The 19,487-nt window shown below is 34.6% G+C and overlaps 1 protein-coding gene and 1 non-coding gene across 4 annotated transcripts in view; one reads left to right on the top strand and one right to left on the bottom strand.

Annotated features, from left to right (window-relative positions):
• PSME4 (proteasome activator subunit 4) overlaps nt 1-19,487 on the top strand; it is a 99,377-nt gene that overhangs the window by 38,800 nt on the left and 41,090 nt on the right. For 2 of the 3 annotated variants that reach the window (XM_055540079.1, XM_055540081.1), the window contains exons 7-21: nt 51-125; nt 352-375; nt 1,297-1,419; nt 3,810-3,902; nt 4,617-4,882; nt 7,380-7,566; nt 8,338-8,427; nt 9,130-9,194; nt 9,483-9,633; nt 10,785-10,883; nt 11,109-11,178; nt 11,646-11,713; nt 12,310-12,525; nt 12,969-13,126; nt 14,361-14,456. In XM_055540079.1, the coding sequence (XP_055396054.1) occupies nt 51-125; nt 352-375; nt 1,297-1,419; nt 3,810-3,902; nt 4,617-4,882; nt 7,380-7,566; nt 8,338-8,427; nt 9,130-9,194; nt 9,483-9,633; nt 10,785-10,883; nt 11,109-11,178; nt 11,646-11,713; nt 12,310-12,525; nt 12,969-13,126; nt 14,361-14,456 (1,781 nt within the window). The remainder of the gene's footprint in view (nt 1-50; nt 126-351; nt 376-1,296; nt 1,420-3,809; nt 3,903-4,616; nt 4,883-7,379; nt 7,567-8,337; nt 8,428-9,129; nt 9,195-9,482; nt 9,634-10,784; nt 10,884-11,108; nt 11,179-11,645; nt 11,714-12,309; nt 12,526-12,968; nt 13,127-14,360; nt 14,457-19,487) is intronic. The other variant, XM_055540080.1, reaches the window with a different exon arrangement.
• On the bottom strand, nt 13,786-13,858 carry TRNAE-UUC (transfer RNA glutamic acid (anticodon UUC)). Its single transcript has one exon. It is a non-coding gene; the product is annotated as a tRNA-Glu (tRNA).

Below are 19,487 nucleotides of genomic sequence, written 5' to 3'. Positions count from 1 at the left end.
AAGCAACAAATGTATTTACTTAACTGTCTTTCTTTTTTGTTTACTTTCAGCAACTAGTAAATCTCTTTGCTCGATTGGCTACAGATAATATAGGGTACATAGATTGGGATCCATATGTACCAAAGGTAAGGAAGCACATTTGAACAAGTACAATAGCACTGACATCATCTTCACATCTTGAAGGAGAAGTGTGTGTGGTTGCTGATTTCTAGCGCCACAGAAACAATCAAATGCTTTGATTGTTAGTAAAAACATAAGTAATTTATAAGGATGGGTTATTTATTTTCAGAAAGTAATTAGATCATATCAAGTTATCATAAATGTTTGATTTTTTTTGTCTTACCAATGCAGGGCATGAACTCTTTAAGTTTCAGCGTGAGTAATTTATAAAGTACTAAGCATGTTATTCAAGGTGTCATACATTGGTCCCTTCCAGTGAATTTTTTGTACTATATTATTAGTTCTTCTAGAGTATTCCCCACTTTTAAAAGTACATTGTATACCTTCCTGGAGTAAATAAAGCTGGACAATGTCTCTAGGGGTGTTGCATCTTGGGTGTTGTTTACCATGCAGGAGAATCACCTTGGAGCTTCAGGAGGCGCGTGGTCGGGCTGTGGTTGGTTCTGGTGCACACGGGGACTAGAGCAGGGCTGGGGAGCAGCAGAAGGCAGATGCTCCCATTGCCTGTGCTTGTGCTGCCTTCCTCTGTTGCCAGCCAGTAGAAACTAAGATGGAGAAGTAAATTTCTCCCACCTGTAGCCCCCATATTTGACATATTTAATTATGTTTTAAATATAAATCTAATTGTATTAAGATATTACATGGCTGATTAAAATGCAGATTCTTAGGGGAAAATCAAGTCTTAAAGTTTAAAGAGGTAGAGAAATCAGCTAGAAAATATTTTTGTGCATCCTTGGCTTGGAATGAAAGCATAGGAAGAATAATTTTGTGTGCATTTAGAGAGGCAGAAAGTAGTCAAAATATTTCACATTGAATTACAGTTACCTACTGTTTGCCTTTTTATGCTTAACTATGTGCCATTGGCCTGTTTTGGGATACCTGAATATGAGTGCTTCGTAACTGCATGCCTGTGACCTCAGAGTGTCATTTTAAAAGGTATACAGTTATTTATATGAATTCCTAAGGAATAAAGCAAATTACCAAACAGTATGTCATAAAAACCAATCAAATGAAAATATATACAGTAACACCAATATATAACACATAGGTTATTTAATGAACGAATTACTTGCTATTTGTCAATAGTTATCCTTAATTCTTTTTTTCTTTTTAAAGGTATTTACAAGAATTCTGAGAAGCTTGAACCTCCCAGTGGGAAGCAGTCAAGTGTTAGTTCCAAGATTTTTAACAAATGCTTATGATATAGGACATGCTGTAGTATGGATCACTGCCATGATGGTTTGTAGTAAATTGTTTGTTTTATATAGTTCCTATAAATTTTGGGTTAACCATACAGAAATTCTGCATAATTGCATAAGTCTAAATTAGTGGCTTAGTTGGTCATTTGATTCTTGGATATTTTCTGATGCAGTAAACTTATGTTTCTCAGACTCAGAATGTGGTCATAACGTACCACTTATAAATCTCCTTAAATAATGGACCTTTAAAGTAAGGGTCAGAAGTTCAGAGTTTTGATTATAATGATCGTTTTGTAGTGTATAGAAATATCAAATCACTGTGTTATGTACAGGAACTAACAGTGTTGTAGGTCAGTTATACTCTAAGTAGGGGGACAGAGTTTCAAGAGATTCAGAATGTCTGTAACAGTTTTACAGACTGAGAACCAGTGTCGTGGGTAAAAGAGCTTTCCCAAGTCAAATTGGTGAAGGTGAGATTTGAAAGCAGAGTTTGGCATATGCTCAGTATTAATGCATTTATTGTCAGTGTTCACATAAAACATTATACTGAATACAGAGCTTGTTGACAAAGTAATTTTAGTGAAGGGAGAGAAGCATAAAGGATTATTTTTCTGACATCATTGAAGAGAAGTAAAAATACAGTCTACATTTTTATATCATCTTTCAAATAAGAGTATTAGAACAACTTTTATACCATAATTCTCTAAGTTTTCATTCATATTGCCTCGCAGTTATCTCCTTTTTGAATTATTCTGCATGTGATACTTGATATTGTTCTGTTTGCTATTTTCTCCCTGGTTACACTGCTCAGTTGGCTGTTTTTGTTGAAAAGACAAAATGGTTGTGAGAAGTTTGGCTCTTAAATTATATAATATTTATTTTTGCCTGTGCTGGGTTTTCGTAGCTGTGGGGGCTACTCTCCAGCTGCAGTGCGCGGGCTTCTCCCTTGGTGGCTTCTTTTGTTGTGGGGCATAGATTTTAGGGCACATGGGCTTCAGTAGTTGCAGCTCCCGGACTTTAGAGCACAGGCTAGATAGTTGTGGCACACGGGCTTAGTTGCTCCAGATCATATGGGGTCTTCCCAGATCTGGGATCGAACCTGTATTTTCTGCATTGGCAGGCAGATTCTTTACCACAGAGCCAGCAAAGAAACTCAGAAGTTTACATATTAAATTTCATTGTAAGATTAAAAGAAAAGAAACTTTCAAGATTTTCTTTTTTGGTTGTTATTTTATTATTAAACAGAGGGGAAATTCCATTTTCTTTCTGATATTCAATAAGAGCAAAGACATTTGGATACTTATTATCTTTTTTAAGCAGTGAGTTGGAACTTGGACTTTAGGGGCCACAGGATTAGATAGTGATTGGTATCATTTTAGTTACTGTTGCTCACACAGTTGTTTGTATTGGCAGCTTCATTTTCTGTTAAATATGAATATTTAATATAATTAAAAGTCAACAATGCTAATTACTGTTAGAAGTTTGAAAATTTTGTTGGTATTTTGCTATGGAATTATGGTCTCAATAGTTTGATCTAAATTGGGAAATGTGAGTGTGGGTTTCATTTCAGCAGAAGGAAATGCTCCTGGTGTAGCTGGATAGTCTACTTTAGGTCTGTGCTGATTCTTTTTTTAATTGAAATATAGTTGATGTCTAATACTATGTTAGTTTTGAGTATGTGACACAGTGACTTGATATTTGCATACATTATGAATCTGTGCTGTTTCTTGAAAAAGATCATCTTGAAACAGACAGTTTCAAGGCCTTTATTATTATATTTTAGTCCTGTATTCCCAAGGTTGTTCAACTTGGTGAAGTGAATGTTAGCCTTTTCCTCCTTTCCGCCTCCCCCTGCAACCCTAGTCATATTGCTTTTGGTTGGTTGTTTTGTGTGTTTGTTTTGGTAATAGATTAAGAAAAAAAAATCTTTTTCTTTTGAGTCAAAATATGGTCAAATATAACAAGTTTAATCACTTTAAACATTTAGAAGTACTAATAAATATGTGAATGCATTTGTGTACATCTATATTTCCTGCAATGAGAAATTCTTCAGTTCTTCAGTCATTTAAGGAATGCTTTTTATGCTTAATGTGGCATACTTGGTTATTTTAAGATGAATACCTTAGCTGCAAAAGTTTTTTAACTGCAAACAGTAAAAGATACTGTTAACTCTGAATTGAAAGATACCTTTTCCATTTTATGATTCGATTTCAATAAGTTGCCCTTATTTTTAGTAGACTGTCTTGAATTGACTTGTATGAAATTCATCTGGGAATTGTTTCTGACTTTTATTCAGAGGTAGAACTGGTTTTTGCCAGCAGGATGAATGTGAGCCACGTTAGTGATTTGTGTATAGGCCTGGGCCTGTTCACTCCTTGAATTTTACAGAATTACGTGGGTACTAATATTGCTGCTCTTTTATCTGAACAGGGTGGACCAAGTAAGCTAGTGCAAAAGCACTTGGCTGGTTTGTTTAACAGCATCACATCTTTTTATCATCCTTCAAATAATGGCCGCTGGCTGGTGAGCAATGTTCATATTTTACTCTGACGGTTTGGAATTTTATTTTAAGATATAGTCACATGTGACTACTCCTATTGTGTACATTTTCTGTCGTTCAACTAAGCTTTTCCTGTGTGAGCATGATTATGTTTACATTAAGGTGCCGTGTTTATAGAACATATAGAAATAAATACTAGTAACTGGTGACAGAATGCCACAAAACAGTAGAATCATCTTTTCGGTTTTATTGTGTGTATGCTTTTTTTTAAGTTGCTGGGTTATGGCTTTTCAAGTTTGACTCATGTGATGCTAGAAATTAAAACTGAAATTTGAAAGTGGTTATTATTATCGATGATTAATTGGTAAGAGTATTTTATTCTACCTAGTTAGACCATACAGGTTCTTTGTAATAAGATTATACAAACTGTTAAACAACAAGGTCCTAGTGTAGCACAGGTGACTATATTTAATGTCCTGTGATAAACCGTAAAGGAAAAGAATATGAAAAAGAATATATGTGTATAACTGAGTCACTTGGCTGTACAGCAGAAATTAACAGCATTATAAATCAACTATACTTCAATAAAATTAAAAAAATAAAAAGATAGGTTGTATTTAAAAATTATTATACAAGCTGTTATTTGAAAAATTTTTACTTGGGACAGTAGAGAGGAACTGTGAGTATCTCTGTGAGAACGACAACCTACCTAGGACCTTCTGCTTCTGTGTCCCCAGAACAAGTTAATGAAACTACTTCAGCGGTTGCCAAACAGTGTTGTTAGAAGATTACATCGTGAAAGATACAAGAAACCTTCTTGGTTAACTCCTGTGCCTGATAGCCATAAGCTTACAGATCAAGATGTTACAGACTTTGTACAATGCATTATTCAGCCTGTCCTCTTGGCTATGTTTAGCAAAACTGGTAGTTTAGAAGCAGCCCAGGCTCTGCAGAACCTTGCACTCATGAGACCGGAGTTAGTAATACCCCCTGTACTTGAAAGGTAAGTGTAGATTCACATGTTTCATTGAAGCCTCAGCTGTGTTCACTGTTACTCTGGTTATCTGTCTCTTCTACTCTTCTGCTTGGCTTTCTTTTCTTTTCTGTGGCTTGTTTTGCTATCTTGGTACTTATTCCTGTTTCTAGAGGGGAAACAAGATATTTTAACCTAATGATTGGTAACTTGATAAAGATTTATTGACGAGAAAAAGAAAACTGACATGAAATGAATATTTTGACTTATGTGCTCATTTTAGTTATTGAAGTTTTTGCTCATAAATAAACGTCTGGCTGTTTTGTTTCACAAAATGTGAGTGTCACTAAATATTGAGAACATGGCAGTGACAATAATTCTGGATGTCTGCTTCTTAGGGTCAGTGATAGAGAAGAAAATTTGTTTAGCTTTATTATTTTCATGTATTGTATGTATAACTTTGTGTGAATTATTTCTACTATGTCAATTTCATTGTATTAATTTTGTTTTGTATGTTGGAATAGTAACAAAAATAGTTCTCCATTTGCCTCTTGGCTGTCATAATACAAGCTTGGTGTGCTTCACAGGAGAGAGCCACTCTCAGTGGTCTTGAGTGTTCATGAGCAGATTGCTTAAGCTTTCTTTTATTCATTCTTTGCTGCCTGAACTTCAGGTTTAGGATTCTTCTCTAAATGGCTTTGTTAAAAGCAGAAGAAGAATGATAGATTTTGGAGCCCAGAGGGATCTAATGGCTTGAGTTTCCTAAGACTCAGATTTGTCCAAGGTCCTTACTGGCAGCATGCAGATGACAGCCTGTTTTCTGACTCACTGTTGAGAAAGGAAAATTGGTGACATTTACTTGGCGAAGGGTATCCTACCAAAATGAGGCTCCATTATTTGTAATTGGAGTTGCTTGTGCTATCTTGCCCTGTCTTCTTTGCCATAAATATTTAAGTTGGGCGTCACTGTTCCAACCTCCTCTGTCTTTTTGTGTACATGTCTTAGGGCATTGAAACTTCGAGCGTGTCCAACTTAATTAGGAAATGGGATGAGAAAGTTAGGCAGTTTCTGCTCTATCTTCAGCCTTCACTCTTCATTGCCACTTGGTCTCCATGTGGCAGCAGGAGCTCTTGGTCAGTGGCGGGTCCCCTGATTTTCTTTGGAGAGGAGAGACTTGCCTCAAGGGACGACTTCAGTTGTTTGCAGAATTAAAATTTTGAACTCTGAGGTGTTTTGTTATTCCTTTGCTTTCCGTTTGTTTTGCCTTATTTCGTTGTTTTCCAGGTGATGAATTATGACTGGTGAGATAAATTTTTAGTTGAAGGAACAAAGCTTATAAATACAAATACGATTATCTGTCACATTTTTCTTTAGTTAATTTTTGGACAAATTTAATCTCAACCAAGATGCTAAATTGACAGAATTGACAATACAATGATACTTTTTGAGACTCAGTTTTAATTTTGTCCTGTTTAGAAGTGGCTTGGCTAGCATTTTTTGTAGATTTTTCTTTTCCTCTTTTAGAAAAACAGAAACTTTTTTTTTTTTTTTTTTAAACCACACCACATGCTTTGTGGGATCTTAGTTTCCTGACCAAAGATTGAATCTGGGCCACCAAGGCAATGAAAGCATCGGAGTCCTAACCACTGGACTGCTAGGGAATCTCCAAGTTAAAGTCTTTTAAAAAGTAAAAAATTTTAGACACTTGATTTTACATTTCCTGAAGACATCTCTGCTAAAGCATTTTTGGCTTGTTGTATTCATCTTTTAAAATAAACATAGGTTTGGTTATATTTTTTAATTCTAGTTAGAAATCCTCCTTTTTTCCTACTTTATTTAGAAATTTCCTTATTTATTTACCTTTTCTATTAAGAAGAACTTAAACTGAGTGCGTTTCGGACTTTTTTCCCCTGTAGGAGAGAGTCTCAAAAGTGAAATCACTGAACCATAGAGTGAGTGTTCTTAGTTCTTAAATACTGACTTAGTGATCAAAGATTGCATCTGTCTTATTCCCCCTGTTTTATTCACTCTATTGTTAAGAATATTCTCTTATGTTTTTGAGAGCTGATTTCCAGCTTTAGAACACAGTCCTTTTTTAAAGTATAAAATAGGAAACACTAGAACATTTTATTAAGATTGTTTTTTCCTTTAAAAGGGAAGAGTGGAATAGTTGTGTGTTATTGCTGATTTCTAATAATCACTGATGATTAGATTAGATGCAGTCCTGTTGGAATGTTGGAATGGATTAAGATGCTGAAAGAATATAGAAATCTACCAGCTAATATTATTTACACTGTGGAATTGGCATGAGGAACTGTGGTGAGATGTCAGGGAATTAGGGAAACATGTACCTTTCCTTTATTTCTGTGATTCTGTTAACCTTGAAAGCAAATGTTCACTCAGAATACTCTGCTAGCAGACAAACCTTTAATCCAAAATGCAGTTTATGAATTTAGTAAATTGTTTAATGTGTTACATATGTTTATCTGTCATGGAAAATTTTTTCAATTCTGTTTTCAAACTGCAGAACATATCCTGCACTCGAGACTTTAACAGAACCTCACCAGCTCACAGCTACTTTAAGTTGTGTCATTGGAGTAGCCCGCAGTTTGGTATCAGGGGGCAAGTGGTTTCCTGAAGGTCCAACACACATGCTACCTCTGTTGATGAGAGCATTACCTGGGGTGGATCCAAATGACTTTAGTAAATGCATGGTGAGCATATTTGTAATTCTGTTTTCTATGTAAGTTTTAATTGTGTAAGTGGATATCCTGTTACTTTTTCTTCAGATATTCTTTAGAATACAGTAAAGTGTAACATTTCTTAATGGTAGCAGAATTATACCTGCAGATGCCCAAGTTTATACCCATGAACACTTAGTTGATCTATATCAGGTCTTCCTTAGGTTAAGTCATTTCCCGTAACTTGAATGCATTTATGATCATACAGTGTTTTAAAGCTTATTATAGATTTCCTCTTCTGTGTAAGCAGATCCATTAAAAATGATAGCATATGATTATTTGTACTTCTCTTTGCACTGGTCACAAGGAGCATGATAAAAATTACTGGGTGTGAAATGCTAGATTCCCTTAATATACAAGCCTGACTTACATATTGTTCATCTTCCCTCTTCCCTGGTCTCCAGCTTCTCCATTAGCATTTTCTATCTACACTTAGTTAACATTACATTTTTGGTGGGAAGCCAAGTAACTTCTTAGTGACCAAAGGTTAGAGAACTTTGTGCTTAAATCTAATAAATAACTGTATGAAAATAAATTTAGTACAACTTCATTACTCAGTTAACAACTAGTTAATTGTGAGGAACCTTAAAATGTTCAGTTCTAAGCAAAAAGCTTTCAGAAAAATTGTTGTGGTATTTCCCTCAGAATAATTTCTTTGGTACTTGGTAGTAGCTTATGGTATATGTGTACTTTGGAATTAGAACTCTATGTAATTAATGTTTGCTCTTTTGCATCTTTCCACAGATCACATTCCAGTTTATAGCAACATTTTCCACCCTGGTGCCTTTAGTAGATTGCTCATCTGTACTGCAGGAAAGAAATGACCTCACAGAAGTAAGGATGCTTTCTGCTTGTAAAAAGATTGGTCAGCTGAGTTCTAATTCCTACTGTATATGAATAGTAATATTTGAAAGTTTAAAAGCAGCTTTGCAGAGGTGCTGACAAATTAAAATTACTGTTTTGTGACTTGAATGATATGAATGGAGGGCCAGGTCATCACTGGTAGGATAGTCTGCGGAGCACCCACCAAAGAGGGTGGGTGAAAATAGGCTATTCCAGTAAACAACTGAAATGAAAAGGTGTATTTCAACTTTTTGTCTTGTTAAGCAAAAGGTGATGGCATTTTGTTAGGAATAAATCTGTTGAGGAAATTGGCATCATTACTGTCTGGTTTTTTCAGAACTATTTTCTTTGTGACATGTATGTTTTTACCTTACTTTTGGCATTTAGATGGTTAGCTAGTGAGATAATCCTTTATACATGCGCAAGCAGTTTGAAAACCGTTACTGATTTTTAAAATATGGCTGCCTGAACTTCTGTTTTTGGCCCTTACAAAATATGTTAATTACTACTTATTTTGGTTCCTGGGAAGTAGATGAGTTATTCTAAGTTGAGAGGGGAATTTGGTGCTGTTTCTCACAGTGCTCAGTGTAATAATGTAGTATTAGACATATTTTGTAGACTATAGTTGAGTTTTATTCTGGGGGAAAAAATGAAAGCCTATTTGAAAATTTTCTGCACATTGACATATTACAGGTAGAGCGAGAACTTTGTTCTGCCACAGCTGAATTTGAGGATTTCGTCTTACAGTTTATGGACAGGTAAGCAAGTACCTCAGATCTATTTAATATCTGATAGATATTAAAAAATAACAATGTCCTGTCTCAGCAGACTTTAGCCTTGCTCTGCATTGCAACCTGTACTTAATTACTATGCAAGGGTGGTGCTGCTTCTGAGGTTACAAAGGGACAATTGATTTGTGAGCCATGTACAAATGAAATACCTATCATTTGCATTATCTTGACAATAGAGATTTATCTAATCAAATCAACCAAAAAAGTTAAGCCAGTTCTTAGTTGCTAAAATTTTATTTTCTTTGGGTTATTTAGATGCTTTGGACTCATAGAAAGTAGCACGTTGGAGCAAACAAGAGAAGAGACAGAGACTGAGAAAATGACTCACTTGGAGAGTTTGGTCGAATTAGGTCTGTCTTCTACGTTTAGTACAATCCTCACACAATGTTCCAAAGAAATATTTATGGTAAGAGTGCATTGCTGCAGAGAGCTAAATTCCAACTTGTATTTTTATTTGATGCTTTAAAAATTGAACTTCAGGTTACTTGTGTGCATATCATACCAGCTTCTCCTTCCTTTCCATGTTAAAATTTGAAAAAGATGAGGAATTCCTGGCAGTCGGATAGTTACAACTCCATGCTTCCGCTGCATGGAGCATGGGTTCAGTCCCCAGTGGGCAGCTAAGATCCCACATGCTGTGTGGTATGGCCAAAATAATAACAATAAATATATGTTAAAAAAGGCATCTTCAAACAGACACATAAAATTATATATCCATCAGTTGATGAAAATGTAATGAGAGGCTTATGGGAACTTAATCCTGTGTTTCCACTAAGAACTTTGGTTCAGTATTTGCTAATTCAGTGCCCACAGCAATTTTGTAGAGCATAACTACTACGCATAACAAGAGTTGACTGTGAAGAAACTTTATATATTTTTATTCCTTTACTTTGTTTCCATTTCTGTTTGTTCTTTCTCCATCTGAGATTATCATTATACAGTGTTTGTCCTTGTTAAAAGCTAAACTGCCTTTCAGCTGCATGAGATATTTACTAAGGTTATGTTAGTATAAAGAAGTTAACATAAATAATCTCTTATTTAACCAGAGTCTTCTGAAAGGAGTTGTTTATAATTTTCAGGCTTGTCAATCCATGTCTAGAGCTAATTCCTTCATTCAGTAATTAAAATTATCTAATTGTAAAATTAAGTAGAATGCTTCACATCATTTAGAGGAGAGAGAAATACTTAAAGTTTGTAGTTGTCAGAATAACAAACTAAATATTAGATACTCCTCAATATTCCCTCTGTTTTAAATTGATCAGCAAGATAATTACATTGCATTTGCTTCCAGCAGCTTTAGTTTTGTGTTCAGCATTTCTATAGCAAATAAAATCTTGTGCCTCAAGTGTTTTGGTCACATTAGGGTCTTGTACAAAGGCTGTTCATAGACCTGAATGTAATATTATTAAATCTATATATATTCAGGTGGTTAAATTTTTCCTACTTGATTATTTTTTAGTATAGTCTGAGTAACATTTTCTTTCATGTTTAAAAAGATGTTTCATTTTTTAAAAAATGCTAGTTAGACATTTTCATTTTTACATTATCTTTTAATAGGTGGCCCTTCAGAAGGTTTTTAATTTTTCTATTTCACATATATTTGAAACAAGAGTCGCAGGACGCATGGTGGCAGACATGTGCCGTGCTGCAGTCAAGGTGAGTTGGGGTTTTTTGGACCGATGAAGTAATGAATCAATAGCCAGCAGTTTTATGTGGTTAATTATTTTAGACATGCTTGTCATTCTTAAAATACACATATTTCTTTCATAGCTGCTTACAGCCCTTATTTGTCTCTGAAAATAGTGCTGGTGTGTACTTGTGACTGTTAAATATTTGTGCCTCTCAAAAAAAACTTACTTATACAAACAAATATGTTTTCAGTGCTGCCCAGAGGAATCTTTGAAGCTATTTGTTCCCCACTGCTGCAGTGTTATAACTCAGCTTACAATGAGTAAGTCTTAAGGTTATTATCTATATTTATGATTTTGGAACTTTTTCTTGGTGTCTACAACTCTACTGATGAAAACAGATTCTCTAAGCTGTGCAGTGTTTTAATTTTGCAGTTTGGGGTGAAATTGCTTAAAACAAGGTTATCATCCAGATTGACAGGTAGCTTAGAAATTTTACCCTATTAAATTAATGTTTTCATACATACAAGAACCATTCAGAGGTTGCCATAAAAATAAAAGGTATTTTGTGAGATGTGAAGGGGCAGGAGTCCTGGTTGGTGTGTTTATCTTTTGAAAATTGAGTTTCCACCTCCGCTGGAGCAAGCCCAGCTTAACAACGAAAGAATGAAAAGCTTCCTAAAACAGACTTTTCTCAGCTATTAGAAGTATTAAATATAAATATTTTTAAATGATGGATTTCATTGGATGTTGTTTTTTTTCCCCACTGATACTATTTTGCTATTTTTAGATGATGATGTGTTAAATGAAGAAGAGCTAGATAAGGAGTTACTATGGAATCTTCAACTTTTGTCTGAGGTATTGTAAATCTGTGGAATAAGAAAATATTTCTGTGAAAATGTTGAGTTGCTCTGAGGATGTATCCTCTGTTTTTGAAAAATTGACTTCCAAACATGTAAAGTTAGATTTGAATCTGACTACAAAAAGCAGATAATCCCATTTTCTTGTTTTGAAAGGAGTATGATAATGGTTGACTACTTCATGCCTAATGTTTTTTACTCTAATGTGGATAACTCATTAATTGAAAAATTTATCAGATTTAGCATCTTCCCCTTCCCCATATTTTAAATTTGGCCATCAATCAAACTTCAGTTTCCTGTGCAATTTAGTTCAGGAACCAAAGAACAGAGAAATCCAATTCAGTTTTGTCTCTTCAGGGGGTACACTCTTGAAAAGGATGTTACTATGGCACTTAGCCTAAACACAGAAAATGTGTTTTTGATGTTAAGAAAGATTCATTGTTAGAAGATAATTAAAATGACAATCTTAAAATTAATTAAATCCATTTTAAGAAACATTGTCACTATTTTAGACAACTTTAGTAGCCAAACGTAGACTTTAAATATTGATTCCTGATCTTCTAAACAGAGTATCTTCAAATGTTTTCTTCCTAGATTACTCGAGTGGATGGGAAGAAGTTGCTTCTTTATAGGGAGCAGCTTGTAAAGATTCTCCAAAGAACCCTACATTTAACCTGTAAGCAGGGTTACACTCTGTCTTGTAACCTTTTGCATCACCTTCTTCGTTCTACTACACTTATCTACCCTACCGAGTACTGCAGTGTGCCAGGCGGCTTTGACAAGCCTCCTTCTGAATACTTTCCTATCAAGGCAAGCATTTTCAATAATCTAGGATTCCAGGATATATTGGGTTATTTTTCTAAGGGATTCAAAGTGTGGGTTTTTCCCCTGTTGTGTACAAATGTGTTGCTTTTTTAAAAAAAATTTCTTTATTTTTAACATAGATTACTAAAACTATTATTAAAATGTTTTAAACTTGAAAAGTGAGATGTAACTTGAGGGCAGAGTGCAATCATAGCCTCATAGAAACTTACTGTTTCAGTAAACTCACATTTGAGTGGCTCTTCAGGGAGGCCTTTTTTAGGAATGATAATGAAGGAATCATGTGATGTCTAATTTTTTTTGGTGTGCATTTGTTTCGTTAGGTTTGGTTTGCTTATACATTTTCTTTTAAGCCTTTTAAATTATGTGTGTGTGTTTCCCCCCTCCCCCCACTCAACTTCTCAAATTGCTGGTTAAATGCTGTCTTGTAGGACTGGGGTAAACCAGGGGACTTGTGGAATTTGGGAATCCAGTGGCATGTTCCTTCTTCTGAAGAGGTGGCTTTCGCCTTCTATCTGTTGGACTCTTTCCTTCAGCCTGAGCTCATCAAACTCCAGCGTTGTGGGGATGGAGAACTCGAAATGTCTAGGTTAGTTTTCCTTTATAATCAGTTAGTGATTGTATAGTTGTGGACTAAAACATTCTTTTCACACCTCTCCCTCTCTCTGTGGCATATCAGATGTATTCATTTTCAAGGTGTGTTTTGGATGCCTCCCATAAATGTGATTAGAAAATCATTTAAGATGGTTTATAGTTTAGCAACAGAAAGTTTCTCATAATTAAACATCTGAAATAGGAAAGCTCGGAGTTTTTTCTAGTTTGATTTTAGTGCCTTCTGCTTAGCATATTGTGCATATTTTGGGGAGTGTGTATAAATATGCCTGCTTTGTAAGGAAATGCCTGTTTTTCTAGATTCACTGTAGCTTTTACTGGCTCATTTCTTTTTAGGCATTCATATTTTGGTATTACTATTACCTAGAGAAATATCCCTGCGATTTTTTTTTCTGTCCCAAAGAGCTTTAACAACAAACAGTTATTTGAAACTGCTTTATATATAGTAAGAAAATTAGTATGTATCAAATAACAAGAAATTTTTAATAAGCAAATCCACTAGGAATGGGCTTGGAAGAGGAAGAAGTATAATTGACTTATGTCAGCTGTGTGTTACTCTGAACTGCTTTTTGGAGTAAATGTTTACCTAGTCTGTTTTAAAATTTTGGCCTTGCTGTATGGCTTGTGGGATCTTAGTTCCCTGACCAGGAATTGAACCTGGGCCCTCAGCAGTGAAAGTGCTGTGTCCTAACCACTGGACCGCCAGAGCAGTCCCTGTGTTAAGTCACTTCAGTTGTATCTAACTCAGTGCAACCCCATGGACTGTAGCCCTCCAGGCTTCTCTGTCCGTGGGGATTCTTCAGGCAGGAATACTGGAGTGGCTTGCCATGCCCTACTTCATCCATTTTAAAAGATAGACTGTAGTAGGGAATCTTCTATAATAGTTTTCCCTTTTGTTAGTGGTTGTAATCTTTGGATAAACAGGGAATTAGATTCAGAATTGCTTCACAAAGGGCAAGCAGTTGTTGTTACTTGTGATTATTTAGATTATTTAAATGTAAGTAGGTCTGATATTATCAGTAAATATCTGTTTAATTATCTTGTACTATTAAGTGGGTAAACTGAAAATGTTCATCATTTTTATGGCTTAATTTTATATATTCCCACTTGATAAAAAAGTTCTTGTACTTCACCTTAGACTCTGCAAGGCTTTTTGTTAAATAGAGATTTGGAGTCTTCTCAAATATGAAAATGGTTTTTATTTCTTCTAGAGATGATGTTCTTCAGAGTCTGACTATAGTCCACAACTGTTTAATTGGCTCAGGAAACCTCCTACCTCCATTGAAAGGAGAGCCGGTTACTAACTTGTAAGTAAAGATAACTATTTTATATATTTTGCTGTTTTGCCATTTGGCATATATTTTAAGACTTAGTCACATAATGAGTCACTGGTTCTGTTATTGGTTTGTTTCTGTATAACTTTAACCTTTTTGTCAATGTTAGGCTAAAAATAACTGAGCACAGTTTAGGTCTATAAACTTTAGGGCTTTATTCAGGTTTTGCATATGGTACTAGGATCAAATAACTTCTAGTGATAATCAGTTGTAAAATATCAACTTACAGCTATTAAGTCTGTTAGGTTACTGAGTTAATTGAGATAAATTCTTTTTGAAAAGAAAGAAAAGCACTTTTTTTGGGGTCTACCACTGGTAAGGATTTTGTAGCAAAAAACCTGGGGTAGTTTATTTTTAATAAAAATTTGTTCTGTTTTTCATTGATGTTGAACCTTTGAGACCCACCAAGTTGCTTTTATTAATTTAAGTGCTTTTCAGAGTATTATTTTGAATGAATGCCTTGATTTAGTCCATTGTCAGTACTACCATTTAAGTTGAAAAAATTAAAATGAAATCAGCAATATCCAACTTGTAGGTCACTTACCAAGTACGTAGATGCTAGTCTCAGCATCCCATCTTAGATCATTTTCTCTGAACTCCAATATCTTATTGCTGAGAAAGTTACTGAAAATCACACAAAAATAAGGAAGGAACCTTTGCCCTCTGAGAAGAACACAAGGGGAGAATCATTTGTTGATTTTGCAACAAGAATCTTAAGCTTCAAGGAGGGGTTTTAAAATGGCTTGCTTGTCTTTCCGTTTCCTACATAATTAGTCATTTGGAGTCATACTTTATTCATAATTCCCACTTATTTCACTTATCTAAAAACTGTTTCTAGGTACTGAACTTTTTAGATTACTCATTAGATTTAAGAGGGAGAAGTAGGGTCATTTCAGGTAAGGAAATCAATTTTAAGTTTGTCTAGAAATTTACTGAATTCTTTTAAAGAACTTTTGTTTTTTATCAAGCTTTATAGTTTGATATAAGAGCAACTTTACCAAAATTCACTTTTTCAAGAGATTCTAAACACTGTTTTAAAGTGAGAGACCTACAGAAATGGTTTTGATTTTCCTGATGCTCTTTAACAATATATAATATAGTGAGAACATAACTTAAGGCTAAGGCGTACCAAAAAGCTGCTTCACACATCAATTGATTGTATCAGTAAACTTAGTTCTGCTTAAACATGTTGAGAAGGGTGGTCCTTTAATTCAATAGTTTGTCAAAGAACAAAGGCATGTACCTTTTGTGTATGTAATTAGAGGACTCTTTAGTATTGAATGATGATTAGGATACATTTCTGAAGGGTCAGCTCAAGAGGCTTAGAGGTTTTGGTTGAAGTCCATATCAGCATAGAGCCAAGTGCTCTATGTTAGTAAAAGGAAGCAAAGTCTTTATCCTCTCCGACTAATGTGCGTCAGGACAGAGGTCCATATATTTGGTTATTACAAAGCTAGTTAGATTTGTATATAATGAAATGCATTTTCAATAAGGAAAACAGTGCCTAATTATAAAAAGTGTATTAAGACCCCCTTTACTGTACATTATAAGCTATAAAATTGACACGAGTATCCCTTTATAGGTTTTTTTCCAGGAAAGATAATTTAGACTTAAAAGTGTGGTGTTTAGGGACTTCCCAGATGATCCAGGGGTTAAGAATCTGCCTTTCAATTAAGGGGACGTGGGATCCATCCTTGGCTGGGGAACCAAGATCATGCATGCCACAGGGCTGCAGAACCCATGTTTCTTACCTAGAGAGCCTTCATGCCGCACCCAAGAGCTCTTGTGCCATAACTAAGACCCAACACAACCATGAATAAATAAATAAATATTTGTTCAACATGTTGTATTTAAAATTTTTCACTTAGAGTAAAAATTTAACGTAATAAAATATAATGAAGTAATACAAAATTATGTTAATATAAATATGTTTATATATATTTTAATGTTTTGATTGTAAATATAAAATGTTTTCTTGTATATTTAATAGCACATAGTAATGAAATAAAATATAAAACAAGGAAAACTTCAGTCATTTTAATCCTTGAACGATACACATATTTAGGGTTCTTTGTAGTTACATACCCTACTCAGGGTCATGATTATACAAAGGACAGTCAGAGATGAATGAGCATTTCTTTGCCTTTGAATTGTAAGAAAAGAGAGTTTGCAAAGTCTTCCCTGGGCTTGAATTAGTTTGTAACAGAATTCTTTTTTTTTAAAACCAACTTCTAACTGGGATCACCTTCGTCTGAAATTTTAATTTATTTTGGCAATGTGTGAGTTTTTACATTGACTTTATATAACATTTCACCTTTTTTTTGCAGATAGTAAGATAGTTTTCACCAAAGTATAATAAAACAAAGTTGGCCTTTTAAATTTCTAAAACGCTTATCGTAGTACAGTCAATAATTATTAAAATCTCTTCAGTGTAAATTGATTTGAAAGAGCTAATCAAATAATGTCAGTTGATGGTGCCATTGTTGTGTGATGGTAAATCATACTGCCTAGTGTGAAGGAAGAAGATCTGCAGCTTAATTCTTGGAGATGATCAGTAGCAGGTCAATTGGAAACTAGGAGATGAAAAGAACTCTTTATTTTGGGCATGAGTTACTCCAAAGGAGATAGAATAAAATTTACCTAGTTGGGGAGAAAGGGAAACACGTAACGGTGACCAGTGGTTTAGTGTAATGCCTGAGATGTCTAAGGAAGTCACTCCTGTTAATGTCAAGAGTGACTGTGGTAATTGGCTGTGGTATTGTAGGACATTATGCATTTTCTGAAATACCAGACCAATTTTTGGAAGTGCCTAGCAGCTCAGTTCTTTTTTTAAAAAAATTAACCTTATATATATATATTTTTTTTTTTTTTACATAAATCTCAGGTAAAATATTCTAGCTGCTTTAATTATTTTTTTGTCAGATCACTTATTATTAAGTTTGTCTTACACATGTATTAGTAGTATTGGTCTTCTGGCAAATAAAAAACCACGAGTTTAATTCTGAATTTTTCTGTAAGGAACTCTTAGTTCCTGATAGAGTATATGGGATGGTCTCAAAACCCCATTGTTGAGGGAAATAGCTACCACATGTGAAAAACAATTTTCTGTGCTATGTAATGATAGAGACTGAAAAAAAAAAAATGAAAAGCTTAGATTAGATGAGTTGATTGTCCTAAGTATTAATTACATACCTAATGGTATCTACATTGTACTTTTTGGCCTTTTGCATTATAAGGTTACTAAGTATCTTGTACATACTATAAATTTTACTGTTTCAAAGGTTGGATGAAATAAGGGCCTTTGAGAGCAATTAAGAGTAAATTATTTTAGTTCAGTTTGAAATTTTAACAGTTTTGTCAGATACCAAGGTTACTGAATTAATCTTAAAATGTGACCTCTCTATTTTGCTCTTGGAACCTTTAGTTAATGATGTCATAGAAATACCTGTGATATAATTTATACTCATAGTTCTGCCTTTAAAGGTGTGGAAATTGGATTATGTCTTTTCAGGGTCATATAGGAATTTTGGACACTTGCTTTAATCCTCAAATCGTCATTAATTTCTCCTTTTGCAGTCCATTCTTTAGACTCTTTTAGGTCTAACCAGCTATCGCAGGATGCAAAAAACTAACATCTGTAAAAACAGGGTTACTCAAGGTAGAGGAGTCATCATTTTTCATCTCAAATATTTCTTCTTTACTTTGTGCCCCCTTTCCTCTGATAGATCTGTTAAGTCATTCTTAGTTAAATCATTCTTAGGATCTCAGCTTTTACTAACTTTTTACTGGAAAGAAAAAAATTCATACTTAAGGTCTAAGAGTTGAGACCGTTTCATGAATATGTGAAAGGATGTGTTGTTATGCGCTGAGGGGCAGGGCTAGCTAACCTCTCTTGGCACCTCCAGGAAACTACCCAGCTCTGCTGGGGGAGCTGCACACAGAAAAGGAAACAGTTACTACTCCACGGTGAGTAACCCTGTTTTCTCCTTATTTCACCTTCTGACTGTTTTCATTGATTTTTAAAAATTTGTGTGTCAGACATGGAAGTAGTTCTTAGGCTCCGAGTTCATTTTAAACCTAGCGGTATGTAAGGTTCTCTTTACTTGGCAAACCGTTTCACATGGTAGAGCAAGAGCCAGCCTTTCATTTGTGTTTATAGCTATTGCCGGTGCCCAGGATTGAACAGGATAACAGAACACAGAAATAGGTCAGTTGTCTGTTGTGAAACACTTGTTACCTTGAGGGGAAAAAAAAGATCTGTTAGTGGCTTGGCTTTTATACCTTTTATGTTTGTTTTCGTTTGGGAGGGGAGGGATTTGGGGAAGGGTAAGCTGTTCTTCCATTTACAGACAGGAAGAATTATTGTTTGCAGTTGTTCTGTGACAGTTCAGCTAGCTTCCATTTGCGTATTTGATTTGTATTGTATATTTTGTTTTTATGTTATTGGTCATTTCTTCCTTTTTCATCATCCTTTCTTTCCCACCAGTGATTATTTTGATAGTTCTACTCTAATCAGATCTAAAGATTGTCATCCTGTGGTACAAGTAACATCGTTGTAGAAAACTTTGTTTTTTAAGTGGTGCAAATGTTAAACACATTTTATTATAAATTAGGTGGCTTGGTGGTACTGTGTAGTTGCTGTGAACCTGATTTAACTTGATTATTATTGTATAGTTAATATTATTTATAATATGCTGTGTTGAGTTTGTCAGAATTTTATTTTTATATTACTGTTTGTAAAAATGAACCAATGAATGAGTAGAATGAATTTCACTTGAGGTGGAAGAGTCATGGTATTTGATTTAAATTATATGTATTGTTACTACAGTATTTAATCAGAATGCAGATCTATAATTGTTGATGGCACTTTAAATCTACTTGGCAAAAATTATGTACATAACTAAAAGTTACAAGAGCAGTTTTAAGTATGGGAGAGTACAGCCCAGCGCACATAGACTTAAAATGTAGTAGCCACAAAGAGATACGAGTCTTATTTGAGTAATG

This window comes from Bubalus kerabau, chromosome 11, assembly GCF_029407905.1.
Source record: "Bubalus kerabau isolate K-KA32 ecotype Philippines breed swamp buffalo chromosome 11, PCC_UOA_SB_1v2, whole genome shotgun sequence".
NCBI lineage: Eukaryota > Metazoa > Chordata > Mammalia > Artiodactyla > Bovidae > Bubalus > Bubalus kerabau.
This window is presented reverse-complemented; position numbering and strand designations above follow the sequence as displayed.